The 20,198-nt window shown below is 48.1% G+C and overlaps 6 protein-coding genes across 6 annotated transcripts; 3 read left to right on the forward strand and 3 right to left on the reverse strand.

The window, feature by feature from the left end:
* Positions 1 to 167: 167 nt before the first annotated feature.
* On the reverse strand, positions 168 to 1,898 carry BU24DRAFT_451158 (kinase-like protein). Its single transcript, XM_033531081.1, has 2 exons — positions 1,636 to 1,898; positions 168 to 1,589 (listed from the first exon to the last, which is right to left on the reverse strand). Coding segments are annotated over exons 1-2 (1,332 nt in total). The 5' UTR covers positions 1,638 to 1,898; the 3' UTR covers positions 168 to 259.
* A 735-nt stretch (positions 1,899 to 2,633) lies between these two features.
* On the reverse strand, positions 2,634 to 3,333 carry BU24DRAFT_423053 (uncharacterized protein). Its single transcript, XM_033528139.1, has one exon. The coding sequence runs from the start codon at positions 3,213 to 3,215 to the stop codon at positions 2,697 to 2,699; it is 519 nt and encodes a 172-aa protein (XP_033385019.1). The 5' UTR covers positions 3,216 to 3,333; the 3' UTR covers positions 2,634 to 2,696.
* A 2,022-nt stretch (positions 3,334 to 5,355) lies between these two features.
* Positions 5,356 to 6,388, forward strand: BU24DRAFT_409762 (uncharacterized protein; the record flags this gene model as incomplete). Its single annotated transcript, XM_033525943.1, has 2 exons — positions 5,356 to 5,578; positions 5,634 to 6,388. 2 exons carry the CDS (start codon positions 5,356 to 5,358, stop codon positions 6,386 to 6,388), a joined length of 978 nt encoding a protein of 325 aa, XP_033385020.1.
* Positions 6,389 to 6,868: 480 nt separating this feature from the next.
* Positions 6,869 to 11,761, reverse strand: BU24DRAFT_391972 (hypercellular protein-like protein HypA). The gene is made up of 3 exons (XM_033525132.1): positions 11,515 to 11,761; positions 10,379 to 11,457; positions 6,869 to 10,333 (listed from the first exon to the last, which is right to left on the reverse strand). Exons 1-3 carry the CDS (start codon positions 11,678 to 11,680, stop codon positions 7,073 to 7,075), a joined length of 4,506 nt encoding a protein of 1,501 aa, XP_033385021.1. The 5' UTR covers positions 11,681 to 11,761; the 3' UTR covers positions 6,869 to 7,072.
* Positions 11,762 to 11,923: 162 nt separating this feature from the next.
* On the forward strand, positions 11,924 to 17,554 carry BU24DRAFT_423056 (uncharacterized protein). The gene has a single exon (XM_033528140.1). It carries the CDS (start codon positions 12,244 to 12,246, stop codon positions 17,422 to 17,424), a length of 5,181 nt encoding a protein of 1,726 aa, XP_033385022.1. The 5' UTR covers positions 11,924 to 12,243; the 3' UTR covers positions 17,425 to 17,554.
* A 236-nt stretch (positions 17,555 to 17,790) lies between these two features.
* On the forward strand, positions 17,791 to 20,026 carry BU24DRAFT_492727 (uncharacterized protein). Its single transcript, XM_033533912.1, has 5 exons — positions 17,791 to 18,396; positions 18,474 to 18,641; positions 18,702 to 19,103; positions 19,158 to 19,359; positions 19,411 to 20,026. The coding sequence occupies exons 1-5, from the start codon at positions 18,128 to 18,130 to the stop codon at positions 19,906 to 19,908; spliced, it is 1,539 nt and encodes a 512-aa protein (XP_033385023.1). The 5' UTR covers positions 17,791 to 18,127; the 3' UTR covers positions 19,909 to 20,026.
* Positions 20,027 to 20,198: the final 172 nt, after the last annotated feature.

A 20,198-nucleotide genomic window follows, 5' to 3' on the forward strand; every position in this document is an offset into this window, starting at 1 on the left:
AGTATTACAAAAGAGTATTAAGAATAGTTTTATTCGACCACGTGTCTTGCATGATACATTATAATGCTGTGCTATGGCAGTTGGCAAACCTCTGAAATGCTGGAATTTACTTGACGCTTCTTTATACACACGTTTCTTGGTCGACTATAAGATGAGACATATTTCTTGGTGCGTGTCTTTATTGTCGTCCATTGCTCGAATATACAAACAGACAAAATTGGCAGCTAGTCCCACTCATAAGTCCATTTTCCTGGTATCGTCAGCGGTTGTTATTATCACTTGTATGAACGGGGTTCGCACCATCTTTCCATATTGGTCTGTAGTATCTATTGTGCTCTTCTGACCATGCCCATTGCTCGAAAGAAGGGGAAGTTCTTGGTTCACTTGCGATAGTATTCTGGCTTGCTGAGCCATGTGACCAGGTTAATGGCGGTGGTTGGTTTATTGAAGCGTCCCTATCCTCGGCGTCTCTACTGTCGCAGCTGTAGGCAGTATGCCAGCTACCAAATGTCGACTGTCGAGTAGGCGCCGGCGGTTGTTCGAAATTGTAGTCGTGGGCCCGGTCGACTTGTGGCAGTTGCTGGTTTCCACTTGATGTCCCCCGATAGCTCTGATCCATGCAGCATGAGCAGAAGTATTTGCTGGCTTCGACATCTGCGCTGAGCCTGTCGGATATACTCTGCGCAGACACACGTCTACGCATATCAGTCTCGAACATGAGATAGCATGCATGAATGATCGGCTGCGCAGCGCTGACTTTATTGCTGCTCAAACACTCGAGTACATATTCTAATCTGTCTCGATAACAGAACCCTATTGACATATACGTGGTTTCAGTTGGATACGTCAAAGCCATGATCATTTGAAAGTATACGCAGCTTAAAGCCCAGACGTCGGTACCTTGATTTTTCGCAACGCCATTTTCGAGCTCTGGAGCGAAATATCGTAGGGTGCCGCGCACATCGTTCATCGTTGTTGCCCGCTCGAGCGCAGTCCAGTCGAACGCGAGGCCGAAATCAGCAATAAGAACCCGATCTTCACTGATTAGAATGTTATCGGGTTTTATGTCGCAATGTCTTGTTCTGTTCTCGTGAATGAATGCCAAAGCATTTGCGAGGCAGCCGAAAGCGTTCCACAGCGCACTAGCTCTTCGTTCTGAAGGTCTCTCGATGTAATTTTCAAGATAGTCACTGAGGGTGCCCTGCTCGGCGAATTTCGTAAGTATACCAAATTCTTCGAAATTTGGGCCGGTCTCGTAAGAGGCATACGTTTTTATCAAATGCACATGTCGAAGCCTCCGTGTATTGTTCGCCTCCCGCATACAATCATTCCTCGACACCTTTCTTGAAATTCTCAATTTCTTTAGCGCATAGACCTTTCCGTTGTTTCTGTCTCTAACCTTCGATACGGCTCCAAAGGCTCCATTGTTAATGAATCCTAGATCTTCGAAAGGGAGGCGTCTGTAGTCTGGTTCACGCACATGCGCCCCTTCGTTGAAGTGAAGTGGCTCGTACTCGTGGTAATCCATCTTGTGTATGTTTGGGTCTGTGTATCTCCGACTAATGCGGCCTGGGTTCGGAAGGCTATACCTGTTGGAAGTCAATACTGTTTCTATTAAGTTACTGCAAGTCATACATGAAATTTTGCTAGCCCTTTTGTTCCTTTATTAATACACAGTCTGTTCGCTCATCTACAAACGTCGCATAAAGGAACTTGGTAGGCGATCGATACCTGATCTAAGTAACTCTAATGCGCGAAGATCACATGAATCATATCTCTTAACAAATTCGAGATGGCTTGATCATGGCCGACAAGGCAAGAACCCACAAAAGCATGAAGTGAGGGACACAGGCAACAGTCGGGATCACGTCTTTAGAGGTCGGGGATGTACATTAGGCTGAACATTGAGGGGCAATCCGGCGGCGAACCAAATATATTTATGATAAGGCCAGCTCCCACGCACCCCGCCCCAACGATGCGAGTCCCGCAAGGCTGAGAGTCGCCCTGCCCAATGACAACGCATTGGTTTTCCCTTCATATATACGATCAATGCCACCAGTTATACGCTTCGGGTAGAACTTAGCTCGGTTACCAGCGCATAATGCGGCTCTTACTGGGGGCGCTAAGAAAGGGCGGTCTTTGTCGCCTTGGAACTCGGGCGTCCTTAGGCACGTTTGAAGCCCTGACAATTGTTGCAGCTACTGGATTACACGTTGAAATCATAAGTCAACATACCTAAATACAATAATCCGGAGAAGGCATGCCTTATGTCTACTATCAGGCGTTTTGCCTCTTATTCCTCCAAGCACAGAAATGAGTATTGCAGCAGAAGCAAGCCCGGCATTTATCGAGCGCACGTGTGTAACAATCAGCTTTACTATAAAACACGAGGAGCCTGACCATAACCTATACTCAAAAACGTTGTGACTCTCATGGCGCTTCAACATTACAGAACTTTACGAAGCCAATTGTTCTACACTTCCATCATCGAGCAAAGGCTCAGGTCGATAGCTGCTGGCCAGCTGAACCGAGTCTACTCGCTGTTAATCAAACCCTTGGGAATATTGAACACAAGTTTTCCATTCCATAGCTACTGTACAACTATTAAACGAAAATAGTTATTACTGAAAGGTTTTATAGACTTTACATAGTTTCATATGCCGACTGGCCGGTTGGCAGCATATGATTGTTCGTCTTCACTTCGAGTTCAAACTCATTTTGAATTCGTCGCTGAATGCACAGCGCCAGCGACGAGCGAGATAGTTTGGGTTCTCCCCTGCGCAGCCGAACGAGTTCTTGCCATCATACGTGCATGTGCCCACCTGTTTATCATCTCGTGTTAACCACATGTTGTTTTCGAGTCCGCAACCTTGCAAAGAATACTGTCCCTCGAGACCGGGTAGAGTAAAAGTTCTGCCACAAGGCGAAGCCTCGTTCTCTTTGACGCCCAGGTCTGCGCCGAAGGTGCATGAGTCCTGGTCAGCGACCCAGGCTACCCAGTTCCCCTTCATAACGATGTTTTCTGTATCTAGGACACCAAAGTCGATGCCAGTCGGATTTTGCGGGTTTGCACCAGGTGTAGGTGTAGGTGTAGGTGCGGGCAGTCCAAAACTAGACTCGGCAACTGCACCAGCAGGAGCGGCAACTGCCATAGTATTCAAAGTTGAGAAGGCAATGATTGCCAATGCAGCCGAGTTGGAGAGAAAGAATTGCATTTTTATTGATAGAAAGTATGTTTTGGGGAGAATTTGGTATCGATGTTGGAATTGCGAAAATCAACGAATGAAGCGAGCGTGTGTTTGGAATGAGTGACTTGATTGAAATGAAAGTGAATGTGCCGTGATGATGATGATCATTAAGGCTCAGATATCAGTATTTATATGGAAAATAGACATTCCCATGGCCAGATTACCGTCAAGCAGATTGACTACAAATCATGATTTGTTCACATCACTCTTAGTAACTCCGACTCCTAGCATATTACACAGCTGAAGCGTGCTGTCGCATTATTTGCGCTATGTACTTTGAAAAGGAATGGAAATGTGAAATGACTTCGCTGCCGGCTTGATGTATATAATACTCTACTAATCAGCACATAATTCTCCGCATCTAGATTCCATCGGACTTTGGGGTCGTGCATTGTCTGTATGTAGTCGAATGGACCAATCCAGTCCATTTTGATGTCAAGATAAGGTTAGTGTCCGCCTAGAGCCCGAGTCTCGTACCATAAATGTCCACTCCGCTGGTCGATGTTATTTGGTTCAACCGTCGGACATGGAAAACCTAAAACACCTGTTCCATGTCAAATCCCGTGAACCTGTCTCCGCTCCCCTAATTGTAATGATTAAAAGGCCCACGTGCCCATCGATTACCCACTGCATCTGCCATAATTCGGAACTCATCTACAAAAGTCCCCACGTGCCAGACAATCTCAACGCCTGTCGGCAAGGTCGTGTTGATAGCCACGATTTCCTACAATACACAAAGCTTCAGATCGACACAGCCTTATCATCGGACTTTGAAGTAAGGGCCACGTCGTCTCACAAAAATCTTCATTGGGCTCTCGCTTAAGGCATCTTTCCATGTTAATCTCTCACAACAACCGCCCTCTCTCCCCTGGATTCATTGTCGATACCGTATAGTCCGCCGCGCCTTTAGTGTTATTGAACATCTCATATCCGAGTAAGATTATCATGATCTTTTTTTCATAATAACGAAAATCTTAACACATGGGGTTCAACAGTCCTGGTGTATCACTGAGAACTTCACTTGCAAGATGCTCAAAAGTAGCATATTTAATGGCCTTGGGTATGTAGTGTAATGCTATTGTGGCCTACGGCAGACATACTGTTTTGACGTTGAAATCATATTCTGCTTCGAGACGAAATTGCAGCTATGGTCCTCGCGATTTATCTAGACGAACCACAATTCATCCGCGCACCGTTCTGTAGGACATTGAATATTTTCCGGCGGATTTGCACGTCACGATCAAGCGAAAGTTTTTATTATGAGGCGTGCTACAGGCTAGCCTAAAATTAAGATGCTAATGGGTCGGAAAGTAGCGATAGCGATACATGCAAAAGCCAAAATGTGAAAAGGAGAGTATTTGTCTTGATGGCAGGGCCAGTAAAAACACAGGAGCATTTTGGAGAAGAATGATGGTCATCTTCTAGCGAGTGGAAGAACGGCTCGTAGAAATTAGTATTGTAAGCATTTATTTAACTCTTTTCGGGCTTATCTTTATGACTGGATTTATCAAATCTACCATGTTGCGCTCCCGTCTTTCGAACAACCCCATTCATCTTTTGATGCCCATCTTTTAAACTCAGCCAAGCCTTTTCGGCCCCGATATTCTCCATGTTGTCCAAGATTCCTTATCGCCAAATACCCTGTATGATGAATACCAGGTAAATCACTATCTCCATGTTGCTACGATCGCTACGGAATAGTGGGCTAAATATCTAAGAATGGAAAATGTTGGACAAACCCATCACCGCAGAACCGGACTTTATTCGCAGAACTCCAGATACCGAAATAAATAGGAACAGAAAATAATGTTCTCGGATCAAGCGGCAGCTTCCCAGACGTGGATGGGTTTGGAAGTAATCGCAACCATGAAGACCGTGTATTTGCCTGCATATAATGATCTTCCTGAATCATGATAAATATCACATACAAGCTCACTCCGAAAGAACCATAGAACCGTCTTTTGCAAAGACCACCGACGCTCATTTCCATCGTTTATTCTTCGTTTATTCTTCGTTTATCATTCCCAAGTTCCCTCTTTTAGCTCACGTTGCAGCACTCTTATTTCGTTCTTAGTATTGGTTGTATAGAAGCTCTATAGATTTAACAATGGCACTGGCATTAGGATTTGTCGACGCGATTGGAATCTTCGGTACAGTGCTCACTACCATTGGTTTTGCTCAGTCGAACTGGCCGAGTCCTAGTGAGCAAAAGGGCGCGGTCATTCGTGTGAAAGTTGGTCTTCAAAACACAAGTGACCAGGATTACGGTGGTCGGCTTGCCAAAATACAAGGCTTCGACACTCACAACTCCATGATCGGGGAAGCCACCCGTCAGTGTCTAACTTTGTTCATTCTAATGGCACTTGTACTAACATTCGGTGACAGCCGAGGAGGACATTGTTAGTGGCGACTTCGCAGACTACACTCTAGAACAATCTAGTGGCGGTACACAGGCACAATACATTACACTTGTTGGAACCAATGGAGGCATGTGCATCTCCTGGATCACTCTGAAGAACCTCGACGGCGCCTTCGATTCCGCCTGGACCGGCGATATTGGGAAAAGCTGCGGTCGTTCATGGAACTTCGGTGATCAAGTGGCGGGCCGGGATCCTAACGGCAACCCGTACAAGCCATCTTGTACATGGATTGATGCAGATCACACTGACAACATTAACACTGGGGCGATGAAGATCGACTTCGCTGCGTACGGCGCGCAGTTGAATGACACCATCAATAACAACAAGACTTGCACGAAGACCATCTACTCTTTCGACGCGAATAAGATCGACGATGTGCCAAGCCAGAAGAAGAGACGCTCCAACATTGGCAGAGACCGCGCCGAGTGGATGAACGACATCATCCAAATTTCCGATTTCCCAGCTGACAATGCGACTGAGCTCTGTCTATCTGAGACAAGCTACGGTACTGATGCGATTGGGTCCGACGGGTTCTACTGCAACATGCGTACTCGAGAACTCATTCCCACGTGTAAATTGAAACAGGTGGAGGGATGTATCGAAGTCGATGAGGAGAACAAAGTCATCACCAAGAACACTACAGTTGCTAAACGCAGCGTTAAGCAAGCCTACAATACCTACAAGCAAATGCGTCATTTCTCTACCAGTAAGGCCACTTAATTAGGGCACGTTTCCTCTCTTTCTAAATAGACCTGTTCACTTCGATCTCTTAGCGTTGTCAAATTTTATAATAATTTCTTTATAGAGAATAGCATCTTGGACTCTATGTAGTACACACTTGTTTTCAGGTCCTTTTAGTACCTGATCTATGGATGTGGCTTTATTATGAATCTGCCTCTTCCCTGATAGTAGTTCTCACCTTCAATGTGATGAAGAATGACTATACAAAAATGATTGTAAGATGGCTTAGGTGAGTTGAGGCGATGGAGGATCAAACAACGTGAGCATTGTATCAGTGTCACTCTTACTTTGAGCGCTCATGGGCATGATCCTCATACAACCAGAGTATATTTGTCCCGATTGAGGGAACGAGGCAACAATACTATGGTCGGCGTTGAAAATCCACCTGGCTCGCTATCTAGTGTGGCAATGCATCACACATTATGATATTGCCAAAGTCAATTCATATGGTCTTGAAATCTCCACCATCATATTTGACATTCAATTCAGTTCTAAATCATCTTTATACATGCTCCAGTGCTGCTAGTCGAAGCTTAGTTTCGTCTCTTCATATACAAGGAGATCTGGCCCAAAGGAGTTAAGATATGTAGGGGCAAATATGCTCTCGCCACTTCTATGACAGGTCAAATGCAAAACGCTCAAACGCTCAGTGTCGTGCAGTGATCACTCAATAGCCGCCCTCTTCGCGACGATCGTGCAAGGCTCCTTCATGTACCATGAACCTAGCTTGGGATCTCCAAGAACATTTCCTTGCAACAATGTTGCTGTTCCACTTCTTGCCCTGTTTTCTGTCGTCTCGACTTCAGATTTCAACAGCTCCACTTCGTCTACGACAGCGCCGATCTCGAACACGCCACTGCACAGAGCAACGATGCCGAGTTCTGTTTCGACAGACTGCCCAGGTGTAATAGCGGGGAGCTTGCGCTGGAGGACTCCAGTCCATGAGAACCGCTTGTCGAGGTCAAGTGCGATGTTGTGCGGAAGACCAGCCACGTGAGGTTGTAGGCGAAGCAGCGGCGATATGTGACGCGAACTGCGGTTGTGTATCGTTGTTTTCAGTGTGAGAAATTCATCGACCTCGACTTGGAATTTGGCGTGTCCAGCACGACGAACACGGTCGGCATCTTCATCTTCGCCATCACCATCCGCGGGAACAACGGTTGTTTCAATGAAGATATCATCAAGTCTAGTAGCTTCAATCATTCGAGCCGATAGACGAATGCCTCTGAGCTCAATTTCACCGTGGCGGCCATTGTGACCCTCCTTCCAGGTGCCACGGATATGTTTCAATAATTCATGTCTGTACCAGAAGGCTTCTCTGGAGAGACGCTCTGCATCGGGAGATAGTTTGCTTGCGCTAACAACGAATTGGCGTTGGTTGGCGGGATTGAGCGAAGGAATTGGGGCGTGAGGGTCCTCGACATAGATCTTGGGCAGGATGATGACAGCACGATTTACATGTCCTGGCTGTATGGTTTCGGTCACGGAGTATGATTCGCTCCATACCGCGTCCGACTCTCCTTCAACGGGTTTCGACGATGCCTGCAGAGAGATCTCGAGGGGGTTGGGCCAAGAATTTCGGAGGTCCAACATAACCATGCAATATTCGTTCCCCTTCCTTCCAGTTCGGGTATGATCTAGGAATGAGGCAAACATGCTATTCTCTCCCAGAGCTAGAGTAGGTGAAGAAGCCTCTGTGCCAGACCATGCGAAATCGCCCGACAGAGGAACAATGTCCGGTCGCTGAAGTTGTACACTAGCATTGACGGTGATGGATATGGGGACGGATAATTGTCTTGTGAAGAAGGTATCCTGGATCTCCGACCGTCTCTTCCCGAGATTTGCGTAATCGAATTGAATGACGGCATCAGTCAATCGTGCACGACCTGTAACTTCGATCTGGAAAGTTGCCTTTTCTCCGGGTTTAATACGGATATCCTCATCGTCGTGGTCCTTGCACCACCGTAACGAGGGTAGGTGCGCCAACTGATATTCAAGCTCGTGCAGCTCAGCCGCTGGAAGATCTTTGTTGGAGGTGGCAGCCTGCATGGCTGCAGTTGCAGAATCTCGGAATGAGATGTGCACGAAATCCACTGTAGCGGTTGGTGATGTGTTGTGTAATGTAACACTAAATTTCCTGCTTTCCCCTTCGAGCACCATTATCGATTCTTGGGGTAGGGAGACATTCGCCAATGTGAGCACAGGCTGGTCAGGGATTACGGAGAACGACAGAGATTGTGGCTTGGGTGCACTGATCGGAGCTTCCGATTTTGGTGCAACAGCAGAAGATGGTCGAGAGACGGGGGCGCCTAAACAAGCTTTCAATCCTATTTTCTTCATCTTAGATTCTCTCTCTGGTTTCCATGGCTCTGGGAAAATTGGGAATAGGCGCTCCCGGCAGCCAGTAACCTTGACCAGACACCCTATGATGTTCAATTCTCCCGCAGATTTCGCGATTCCCACAATTGGAAACTTCTGAGTTCGATATGGCCCCAGGACGAAGTTTTCTTCATGCGCATCAAATTCCACACCATCAGCAGCTAATTTTAGATAGTCGACACCCAATTCGAAGTCGTAAGGATTTTGAAGCGCTATGACGAATTTGTATTTCTCTTCAGCGACAAGTATGGTCTCGGTAGCGATAGTCGCTGGTTGTTTGATCCAGGGGTTGTGAATGAATGGGCTCTCCTTCACTGTCGATGTTGCCTTGAGCTCTATAGGGCGATGGTGAGTTAGTCGAAGAGCGTGAGGCTCCTCAACAATGAAGATTCCTCGGACCAAGAAATCATCCCAATACTCGGTGTCAACCTGCTGGAGCCCTAATCTTGCAGCAGCGGCAACTGTTTTTGAAATGTTCCCATATAACCGGGCTTGCTCCTCGCGTGTAAGAGACACGAAGACATCGGTGCTATTAGCCTTAGGCGCGGTACCTGGGCCAGCCATTCGAAGCAACAATGCTGTGAAATGAATCACTCCGTTGAAGTCAGGTAGGGCTTCGCAGAAACCTATGCACATACGGAGTATATCCAACTTCAAACTAAGACTCCCAAAGGCCCTGAGAGAGGATATTTGAAGTATTTCTTCCACAACGGCCTGACTGTTCTTATTGCGAGCCCTTGATTGGTCGGTTTCATGGTCCGGAGTCGGTGATCCCGAGTAATTGAGTGCATTCCGAGAATCTGGTATGCCATATATCCTCCCGAGAAGCCCAAGAAATTGATCGATGCCATTTTCCACTTCGCCTTCCCCGAGGTTCAAGGCACCTGCGCCAGATGTGCCCCCGGTTGCCATATTAAGAGCAGCTAGCCCCGCAGCCGGATGTACTCCCATCTCAGCTGCACCAACCTTCCTAGCCTGCACTAGCCCAGGAATGAGTGAAGTGATGAATTCTTTCATGACGATTGCCTTCTTGCGCTGTAATCCTAAAGATGATAAGATTGACGCAATTCCGGCGAGTATTACCACACGGTCTGTGGGATTGACGCTCGTTGACTCTGGGGCCGGCAAAGCACGGAAAAGCAAGTTTGCAATGTCATTCCGTGTCGGGTTGACACTGAGTCTGGGAACAGATAATCTTGGCTTTTGTCGCAAGGGTGTACTTTGAACGAGGTGCTGCAGGGCATCGAAATCAAGTGACCCAGCTGATAGATTCATCGCAGCCAGAAGCTTAGAAAAGCGGATAACGCATTCTGAATGGGCGAGAGGCGGGAGCGATTCACCGCTGAAATTAGAAGCTCTGTTGTAGATGTTCAATATCATGTTGACCAAATCCGGGATAAGTGCATTAAGAGATTCAAGGGCCACTTCATGGCTCGTTGGTGCAGAGGTAGCGGTAGCAATGTTCGCAACACTGCTTGATGGAGTATGCTGCGGAGACTTCGTGCCTGACGATTTATCGGAGATCGGATAACACAGTTGTGGTATCTAAAGATATTAGATAAATAAGCTATGCTTATGATGGCAGCTTACCTGGAAATCCATGCCTGCCCATGCGAACAACAAAAGACAAACGAGTATATTTTCCAGAGCCTTGGCGTGCCATAAGTGATCGCTGAAAGCGCGAGCTCGAGTTGCACCTTCCACTAGTTCTCCGATTGCTTCGTGCCACAATCCGGCACTCAGGTACAGCGTTCCAATGACGATACTGACTCGACCGCGGCCCTTGTTTCGCGCGCGTTCGCCAACACCACCAGAGCCAAAACCCTGGATTGAAAACCTGTCACTGCTAGAGTCTCGAAGGCTTGATGCTTGGCTTTTGTTAGGATTGCTGTTTGTGCGGTTCAGTGGGTTCGGCGCATTCACTCCAGCTATATCGTCAAATGTGGTCGGCGGGGTGCGTGCGCCTTGTGTTGTAGGAGACTGTGATCGAGGATCTTCTGGGGTTGAAGTACTACTGGGAGCTGTAGAGGGCAGGACAGGCATGGACATTCGATGTACTTCTTTGGATCCTGGAGCCCCTGGCGAATCTGGTCTAGAGCTTGAGGGTATCTGAGAATTCCGACGACCGAGCTGCGTGCCTAAAGAGTCAGAGCTTGTCCAGCTGGAAGGTGCATCGGCAGTGCCATTCTGAGCGGTCGCGGGTGAGGGAACTGTTGGCAGCGCTTGGATAGATTTCGCCAGTGTTGTCAGCTCCGCTAAAAAGACAGACGTTAAATCGCACATAAATGTTCGTATTGTGGTTGTCTTGAGTTGGCTTCTAGGGGGTACTAGTATCGTCTCCTGTGGAAGCTGAGGATGTCGAGATGCAGACTGATAGTCAAACATCATCAAACTGTGAAGATAGGCCCTGGGGAATTGTTCTCGAAGATCTTCAATGGAAGTGGAGATATCAGTCAACTCTTCAGCGACATTTTCAGACTGCGAGGCCGGATCATCAGCACGTGACTCATCTAGCCAGGAATATTCCGTAGCATCAGCGATACCGATGACTAGAAGTGGTTCTCTAAACTGCTCGAATGGGGATAGAGATAGCTGAGACTGTGGTGGCAATGAAGTCGACAAATCATAAAGCAGAGTTCCATTTGGGAAGGCCAAGGGGGAGAACATGTCTAGAAAGAATAAGTTAGGCAAATGCTTCACTGAACTGGAATTTTTCGGGTCCATACTCCTGTCTGGTCTCGAATCCGGACTGATATCTCCCAAGCGGATGAGACATTGCGTCTGCAATAGCTCCACGAAAGCTAGAAAACGTGACCGCTTGATGCGACCTACGGGGAGAAGGAGAGCCCGAATGCGCGCCGGCGCAATCGGGGAGAGAGGGTCGACAGCCATGGCCACATTGAGGTTTCTTAGACCACTTCGGTCCAACAGCGAGTTTTGCGTGATATTTAGATGCGCAAGCTGTCGCAGACCATATTGCGGTGAACGATGAACGATGAACGTCCAACGTAAAAGGGCTCGGAACGATGAGGGCACGGTCCATTTGTGGGGCTATGCTAACTTGAGGCTAGCGCAAATGGCCACATAGCAACGGGTGAAACACCTCTTCTATGGCCCCGGCGTTAACGTCCACATCATCTTGTTCATCGCCGTCATCCTCTAACTATAGAGTAACGCTTCTCGATTTGGTTCAACTTTGTGTTCTTCTGCATAGCATAGCGTTGGTTAGAGGGTTATTGACCGCATCGCTTCTTCCGATTCCACGTGGTTTATTTCGCCACCAGATTCGCCGGCTGCCTATCATACACACAATATTAAATAACCGCCGCCCAGTAATACTTCACGCAATCTTTATAAAGAAACCTCTATCATAAATATCACTCCCCACTTCTTGCAGAACACTCAAGAGAAGGACCGTTACAGGCAGGCCTTGCAGGGTTTTTCCCCACCCAAACATGGCCACGATGGACTTCTCCCGGTTGCGCAACCAGACTATGGCGGATGGCCTGGACAGCGAGGTCACCGTCAATACAAGAGCTTTGATAGACAAGGTTCTAGCACGTTATTCCAGCGAACACACGACACTTCGTGAGTTGATACAAAATGCATCGGACGCCGGAGCAACAACTGTCCAAATCAAGTTTGAGACAGACCCTTCTCTAGAAGTGCCTGCACCGCAAGGCTCCAACCGGGCTCATCTGCTCAGACACATCATCCAGCATCATACACTAAAGCGATTAGTTGTATCCAATAACGGACAACCTTTCACTGCCGCCGACTGGAGCAGGTTGAAGAGCATCGCCGATGGAAACCCAGATGAGACGAAGATCGGAGCGTTTGGTGTAGGGTTCTACAGCGTCTTTGCTGATTGCGACGAGCCTTTTGTTGTCTCAGGGGACCGGACCATGGCATTTTACTGGAAAGGAAATACGCTATCAACCAAGGTCTCAAATGTGCCCTCCGACCACCAATCAACGAATACTATATTCTCCTTAGATTATCGCCAGGCAAATCCCGCATCACCATCATACAGCCCATCTAAAGTCACAAGTCTACCTTCCCTATGCCAGTTCCTCGCAACCAGTCTTACATTTGTTGGTCTATCTAGTATAGAGCTCTATCTCGACGATTTCAAGATCGTCGCTCTGTCGAAAAAGATTTCGCCTCCCTCGGAGATCAGTATACCAAAAGGTCTAAAGACCGATACTGAGGGTGGACTCATGCGTGTTTCACGGATCACACAACAGCATTCCCAAATAGACGCAGAATGGTCCAATGTGATAGCTACTGCACAGGCTCCACCCAAACGAGCGGCAGAGCTAGTCCAGGCAGAAATGAGAAATGCAGGTACAACCTTGAAGAGCTTCTTCTCTAAATTTTCATCTGCATCCTCGCAACAGTCCAAAAGTAGTAAGCCTACTCCGACCGTAGAGAAAAGCTTCAACAGCGAAGAGATCACGGGGGAATCCAAGGGAACAATATTTCTTCAAGTGTGCACCGTCGAGGTTGAAACTCGAGTTACCAAGAAATTTTCTGCGGAAATCGAGCGAGCCACCAAGAAACCACCGCCACGAAAGACCCGTATCGCATTGTTGACTTCACCATACCATGATCCAAGCGAGTCACTTTCAACGGGTTCAGGGAACACAGCTGAGCTTTCTGACAAGATTTTCGCTGAGGTCCTTCCGACGAAAGCAGGTAGAATATTTATTGGTTTCCCAACGGCCCAGACCACAGGCTTCCTTGCACATATCTCTGCACCATCCCTGATACCTACAGTCGAGCGAGAAAATGTCGATATGAACGCTCGATACATCAGTACTTGGAACGTTGAGTTGCTTCGTGTCGCAGGATTAGCATGCCGAATATCATACATGACGGAGATGGGCGAGGTTCAAGCCAAGTTGGGAAATAAAACTGTGGAGTCACTGATCCCGCAGGCGGCATATATTTTTAAGCGCTATACTGCTACTTCATCGCACCCCTCTACGTCATTGGGTGAGACAGTAGAGGAAGCCTTTTGGAATTGCTCTAAAGAAAGGTCGATCGAGATCCTGTCATCAAAAGGTTTGATGCCCAGCAAACAGGTGAGAATGCCTGCAGAAACTCTAAGTTTCCTTGGAGAAGTACCTATGGTACCGCAGGAGCTGGCAAAGGAAGCGGTCACATTCATGATCAATATGCACCAGCGCGGCTTCATCTCAGAACTCACGATGGCTGACATACGGCATGGGCTCGAATCTCGAGCGCTTACTGAGGAAGAATTAATTGAATTTCTTAAGTGGTCAGGTGCGAAACTCGAGAACAGGGAGCTTGACATGGCCGCTAGCCGATCCCTCTTCGAAATAACCATTGCCAATGTGGATGTCAAGCCAGAGGAAAACTCTGGTAAAATCCTGGCATTGGGGGACATCATCACTTATGTCAATGCAGCGAAGATTTCACCTACCATGCCAATTCCTCCAGATACCATTCCCTTTGCCATCTCAAAGGTGGTTCCTGTTAATCAACTTCGTATGTTTGGATGGAATGAGTTGAGCATCGTACAATGGATACGCTTCATGACGTCTCCGAACCAGCTCCGAGAATTCACAACCTCTGAACAACTCGCTTCTCAGGTTCTTAGCCTGACTGCAAAGACCTGGGATCAGCTAGATCCATCTTCCAGAGAGGCTGTCGTGGGCATCTTGACCCCCCACCCAATCATGCCGACGAAGATGGGTATGCGACGCCCAGCAGAGTCGTACTTCCCCACGGTCAAGCTTTTTGACGATCTTCCTACTGTAAAGCAATTCCCCGGATCCAAAGAGAGATTTTTGCAGGCTCTGGGTGTGCGAAAAACAATAGACCTCCCAATGGTGTTTGATCGAATGCGCAACGTCGATTCTGCACAATCATCCGAGAAGTCGACATGGAATCACGCCGACCTCATTCGGTATTTTGCCTCTGTCATCGAGGAGATTCCAAAGAAGGATCTTGATAGACTGCAACAAACCCCCTTTCTCCCGGGTGAAGGCGCGTCTGTGAAACAGGGTCAACTGTTCAAGGCTCAGGATCTCTTCGCCCCGGAGCAGTCAATACTTTCACTTGGACTCACTCAAGTCAAGTTGCCTTTTGAGTACAAGGCTAGCTCACGAGAGGGACAATTCTTGTTGCGCCTGGGCTTGAAGCAATGGCCCGATGCAATTACGGTTGCGAAGATCCTTCACCGCGCAGGTCAAGCGAAAGACCAATCCCTCTGGATTTTGGCAATGGAATATTACCTCCAGAATTTCCATCGCAATGGATATGCCGCGGAATACAAGCACGTTGCGGCTCTCACGCTGCCTATTTTGCCGACTTCGCAAGCACCATTCCCAACGCTTGTTGCTCCTTTCCAGTGCTTCACTAACGAGAATGCAAGACACCTGGGTTATGCAATCCTACGCGCTGATCTTCGGATGCATGCAGATAAATTTGGTGTGCGTGCGGATCCTGATATCAAAGATTGTGTGCAAAGGTTGCTGCGGTCGCCTCCCAAAACTAAAGTAGACGCCGATCAGCAGTACTCGTACCTAGGTACTCGTGCTACCGAGCTTGATCAGCATCGCACGTTGGTACAAGAGATGTCGGTGGCTCACATTGTTCCAATCTTTAGGCCATATTACCTTGATGCTAGCTGTTGTGGGTTTGAGGATCGGACGAGACGCCAGACTGGCAAAACGGAACTTCGCGTCCATCACTACGACCCTCCCGAAACAGTGTTTGTGGGTCGTGATCAAGACTGGAAGGGTATCTTGGATTATGTGCACTACAGTCCGGAGGCTACAGCTTTCTTACTCAAGGTTGGAGCAAAACATGAGCCAAGCAGCATCGATCTTGCACATCTCCTTTGCAGAGCCCCATCTCGGTTCCTCAACACCATCGGTCAAGATCGATATCTAGGTTTACTTCGAAAACTCGCAGAACATGCAGGAGATCTTTTCAGGGACAAGGAGTTATCCAAGAAGCTCATTACATCACGGATTTTGCTTGGTTATAGAGATATCAAAAACTCAAATAACACCGCACCCGCAGAAGAAGATGACCTAGACGATTTCCAGGAACTTGATATGCAGCGAGAGTGGTCCTTGAACCAAGCAACTGAAGTCGTCATCATCGACGATGTTAATTACCTCACCAGATTCCGAGACTTCATCATTTCTGCCCCACAGGAGGAACAGCTCGAAGAGTTCTATGCCCGGTTCGGGGTAAAGAAGATTTCGGAATTGGTCAAGGCAGACCGCCGGATCGGCGTGATGGTGAGAGATCAGACGCCGGCCACCAAGTTGCGCAAAGATATCCTTGAGCGCGCTCGACTCTTCCTCCATGAATATGAGCGCGATGCATCATCGCGAAGTATACGCCACGACGCGAAGTGGCTGTCATCGAATTTGGCGGTGCAATGCGTTTCAGACATATCGATCCGCTATTCCCTTGCGGAGCGTAATATCGCCACGTCCACCGGGAAAACTGCAGCAATCGTGAAGATCAGAGGCACGGGTATTCTGTTAAGCATCACCCCAAGATACGACGTCTACGAGGTTTCAGCCGAACTTGTTAAGATCCTCATTCAGCGACCGAAGCAGAACGACACCATCGCGCTCGAGCGCATCCTGACTGAACCGCTTCGGCGGTTGCAGGAAAAGGGTATTAACGTTGAACGTATCTTGCGAAAGCGAGAGATTGAGGCGCGTATCGCTAAACAGCAAGAGATGGAAAGGGAGCAGGAGGAACAGCAACGACTAGCTGAACAGGCCAAGCATGCCCGATTGAATCCTCCACCCCCACAGGAACCTGAACCTGAACCTGAGCCCGAGACGAAACAGAGACCAGGAACTCCAGAGCACAAGATGCCCGGAGCCTTTGGCAGTCCCGATAATAAGAGTATGGAGATTGCTGAAAACCACCAGAACACAAGCAACAAGAGTGTGCTCAATGACTGGGCTAAGAAACTGGGCTTCAGAAACACTCCTTCTGCCCCAACGACCACAGACGGACCTCAGATCAACCGCGACATCTCCGCAACCAAGTCGAATATCGCAAACGCCATCAAAGAATGCCGACCTACCAACATGGAGGCGATCAATTCCAAGCACCACCAAGATCCCACCGAGCTCGACAAAGGCGGATACTGCAACGGCGAACAATGGGAGAACATCCACAAAGCCTTCTCGATCCCATACTCCGGCCGTCACGTAGACGTTTACTTCGGCAAACACCAGTCTGAGACACCACAGGACCTCCAGACACCATTGACATCCTTCCTCCCCCTCATCTTTGGGCTGACATCGATCTTCGGCGTCAACCCCGCAGCCGTCAACATCTTCCTCGACAGCAACTCCAACACCGTAGCCTTCAACCTGAGCGGAAGCCTATTCTTCAACCTAGCATGGTACAGAAGCTTGCACGAGAAGGGCTGCAACACGCTGGAAGGGCGCTACACGGCTCTAGACAGCTGGTTCTTCACGTACTGCCACGAGCTCGCGCATAACCTAGTCGGAGACCACAACGCTAGACACAGCTGGTACCAGCAGCAGATCGCAATCGAGTACAGTCAGAAGTACCGTGCAGCCTTGAGCGGGTTTGTGCAAGGCTTGTTGGCGGACAAGTCGTAAATTACATCCCTATCGAATTAGACAGATCAGATTAGCATGGCGGGCAACTATTATATATTCATTAGAAGTGTAACGATCTCTTTACTCTTTATCTATAGACCGCATTGTATCTTAGATATCTCCAAATCCCATCCTTAGCAATGACTCCTTCACTGCATGCAATGACTCTCTCGCGTGACTACTGTGACTGTAAATGTCACTATCAAAAGTACTGCTTGCAATGTGACCGAAAAAGGGCTAGCGCGGTCCCCGGAGCTCAACCCGCGAAAATCTTTGCCTGCGTTATCCGACGGGAGTCATATGTTCGAACTAAAATAAATTTATATAGCCCGATCTGCTTGGGAAAATAATTCACAGCATGTTCATCTTTGATATCGTTTATAATTGATACAATTCTATTTGTCTTTTGTTTAGGTGCAAGGGGCATGAGTTTATGAACGAACGATTGAGAGATATGATATTTAGTTTGTCGAACTTTTTATCGCCACCCCCAGTGTGTCGCTCGTTAGTTACGATCTGGAAATTTTAGTGGATACACAGGCAAAAACGAGTCTAGATCTATCGCGATCTTTTTTTACTACAGTCATATCCTCCGTCTTTCGCTCTCAGCAGGTGCTAAATCAGCAAAAGAAAAAAAGAAAATAGAAAAGGAAAAAGAAGAAGAGCAGGAAAGAAAGAAAAGACTCACCCCTCACATCACACGATGTTCAACACCAGCAACCCAGAGGCAGCCTTGCCCCCCGCCGCCTCGGATGAGACTCCCAACCGCAAAACGAGCGCAGAAATCGACATCAAAGACCATGCGCTGCCGACAACGCGGTTCTCACTCTTGGACACTTACCTCGCGAAGCTCGATTCCCGCGGCGCGGTCGAGATGCGAGGATGTATGCCTGTGCCGATTGAAGAGCGCACTGTAACGCAGTACATCAACATTTTCTCGCTGTGGTTTTGCATGAGTTGTAATCCTCTTCCGTAAGTTTTCTTTTACCGTGAATAGTCAGGGAGAAAGTAGGAAAAGTATAAGAATAATAAGCTAATGGAGAAAATAGGATTACGTTTGGTATGGTCGGAACGCTGAGTTTCGGACTCGGGTTGAGGGATGCTTCGTTGATTATTCTATTTTTCACGCTCATTTCTACGGTGCCCGTGGCGTATATGTGCGCTTGGGGACCGAAGACGGGGATGAGGCAGTTGGTTCAGGCGCGGTTTTCTTTCGGGTGAGTGTCTATTATTTGTTCGAAATGATGTTTTGACGAGATCTAACTAGTTTGATTCAGAAAATACTTCGTCTCGGTTTTGATATTGCTGAACCTGGCGACCCTCACTGGATTCTGTGTTGTCGATTCAGTGATTGGCGGCAGTGCGCTGTCGGCAGTCGTGGATGGCCGGACGATCAATGCGACTGCAGGTATCATCATCATTGCTATTCTCGCTCTCATGATCTGTTTCTGCGGGTTCAGGATCCTGCACATGTATGAACGATTCGCTTGGATCCCTGCCGTGATTGCCATCACGATAGCTGCTGGATGCGGAGGTAGTAAGTTGAGGGATCAGGTTGTGCAACCAGCGGCTACACCTCAGCAAGTGCTCTCGTTTGGAGGACTTGTGGCCAGCTTTATGCTTCCGTGGGCGGCACTGTCAAGTGATTTCTCTACTTACATGTCTCCGAAGGCGCCTTCGTAAGTCTAAGTTTGGACACCTCGAAACTTTGAATAGGCTAACGCGAAATGCAGATTCCGAATTGCCCTATACACCTACGTTGGTTTGGCCCTTCCTACAGTTCTGCTCATGGTGTTGGGCGCAGCAATGGGTGGTGCTACTCCCAATGTCCCTTCGTGGCTCCAAGGCTACGAGCAGAATTACGCAAGCGGTGTCCTTGGAGCAATGCTCCATCCCGCAGGAGGCTTTGGCAGATTCGTCACAGTGGTACTTGCCGTAAGTGTCCAGCGCTCATCCTACGCTTTCAAACGTTAACGAATCGAATAGTTCAGCATGCTCGGAAATCTGTCAGCAACCATGTACAGCATCACTCTGAACTTCCAGATGCTGATGCCTTTCTTTTTCCGAATCCCACGCATCGTCTTCTCCATTCTCATCACGGCAATTGTCATCCCAGTCGCCATCGAAGCTGCTAAATCATTCTTCATCAACCTGGAGAATTTCCTCGGTCTGATTGGATATTGGTCGGCCGCCTTCATTGGCATAATTCTTGTCGAGCATCTGATCATTCGTCGTTCAAATTTCAATGCGTACACCGAGGACGAGACTGCCTGGAACGATCCCAAGAAGCTGCCTCCAGGTATTGCGGCCATCAGCGCCGCTGTGCTGTGCTTTGGATTGGTGATCCCCGGCATGTCACAGATCTGGTTTGTGGGCCCGATTGCTGAGAAAACGGGAGACATTGGGTTCGAAGTTGCATTTGTCCTTTCAGCGCTGTTATATCTGCCAATGCGATTGTTGGAGCGGAAGTGGTGCCGAAGATGAGAAGATAGATACGGGTAGATGCTAGATACGAGTACAGATGGGTACATCGAGTCGCTTACGCTAACCACTTTCACGTTTAATTTTCAATGCAGTGTCTTGTGCTGGAGCATTAAAAATCATAGTTTAGACATTTAATTATGAATATTCATTAGCCTCAATTGAATCACTGATAATGTTAAGTCGAACGGGTTCCCCTCCGCGAATAAAAGGGGGCCATAGCCAGCGACAGTCGGAGGATCTTGGGTTCCATGGCCCGATTCGGCAATTGAAACCTGGGGGAGCAGGGAAAT

This window comes from Aaosphaeria arxii, assembly GCF_010015735.1.
Source record: "Aaosphaeria arxii CBS 175.79 unplaced genomic scaffold BU24scaffold_4, whole genome shotgun sequence".
Lineage (NCBI taxonomy): Eukaryota > Fungi > Ascomycota > Dothideomycetes > Pleosporales > Aaosphaeria > Aaosphaeria arxii.

Bases quoted from the DNA above. Each gene is read 5' to 3' on its own strand.
- BU24DRAFT_423053 (XM_033528139.1), bottom strand. From the start codon at position 3,215: ATGCAATTCTTTCTCTCCAACTCGGCTGCATTGGCAATCATTGCCTTC.
- BU24DRAFT_391972 (XM_033525132.1), bottom strand. From the start codon at position 11,680: ATGGCTGTCGACCCTCTCTCCCCGATTGCGCCGGCGCGCATTCGGGCT. The intron at 11,458-11,514 runs GTATGGACCCGA...TATTCTTTCTAG, and splicing joins GGATTCGAGACCAGACAGGA to ACATGTTCTCCCCCTTGGCC. The intron at 10,334-10,378 runs GTAAGCTGCCAT...TAATATCTTTAG, and splicing joins GGGCAGGCATGGATTTCCAG to ATACCACAACTGTGTTATCC.
- BU24DRAFT_423056 (XM_033528140.1), top strand. From the start codon at position 12,244: ATGGCCACGATGGACTTCTCCCGGTTGCGCAACCAGACTATGGCGGAT.
- BU24DRAFT_492727 (XM_033533912.1), top strand. From the start codon at position 18,128: ATGTTCAACACCAGCAACCCAGAGGCAGCCTTGCCCCCCGCCGCCTCG. The intron at 18,397-18,473 runs GTAAGTTTTCTT...TGGAGAAAATAG, and splicing joins ATGAGTTGTAATCCTCTTCC to GATTACGTTTGGTATGGTCG. The intron at 19,104-19,157 runs GTAAGTCTAAGT...CGCGAAATGCAG, and splicing joins ATGTCTCCGAAGGCGCCTTC to ATTCCGAATTGCCCTATACA.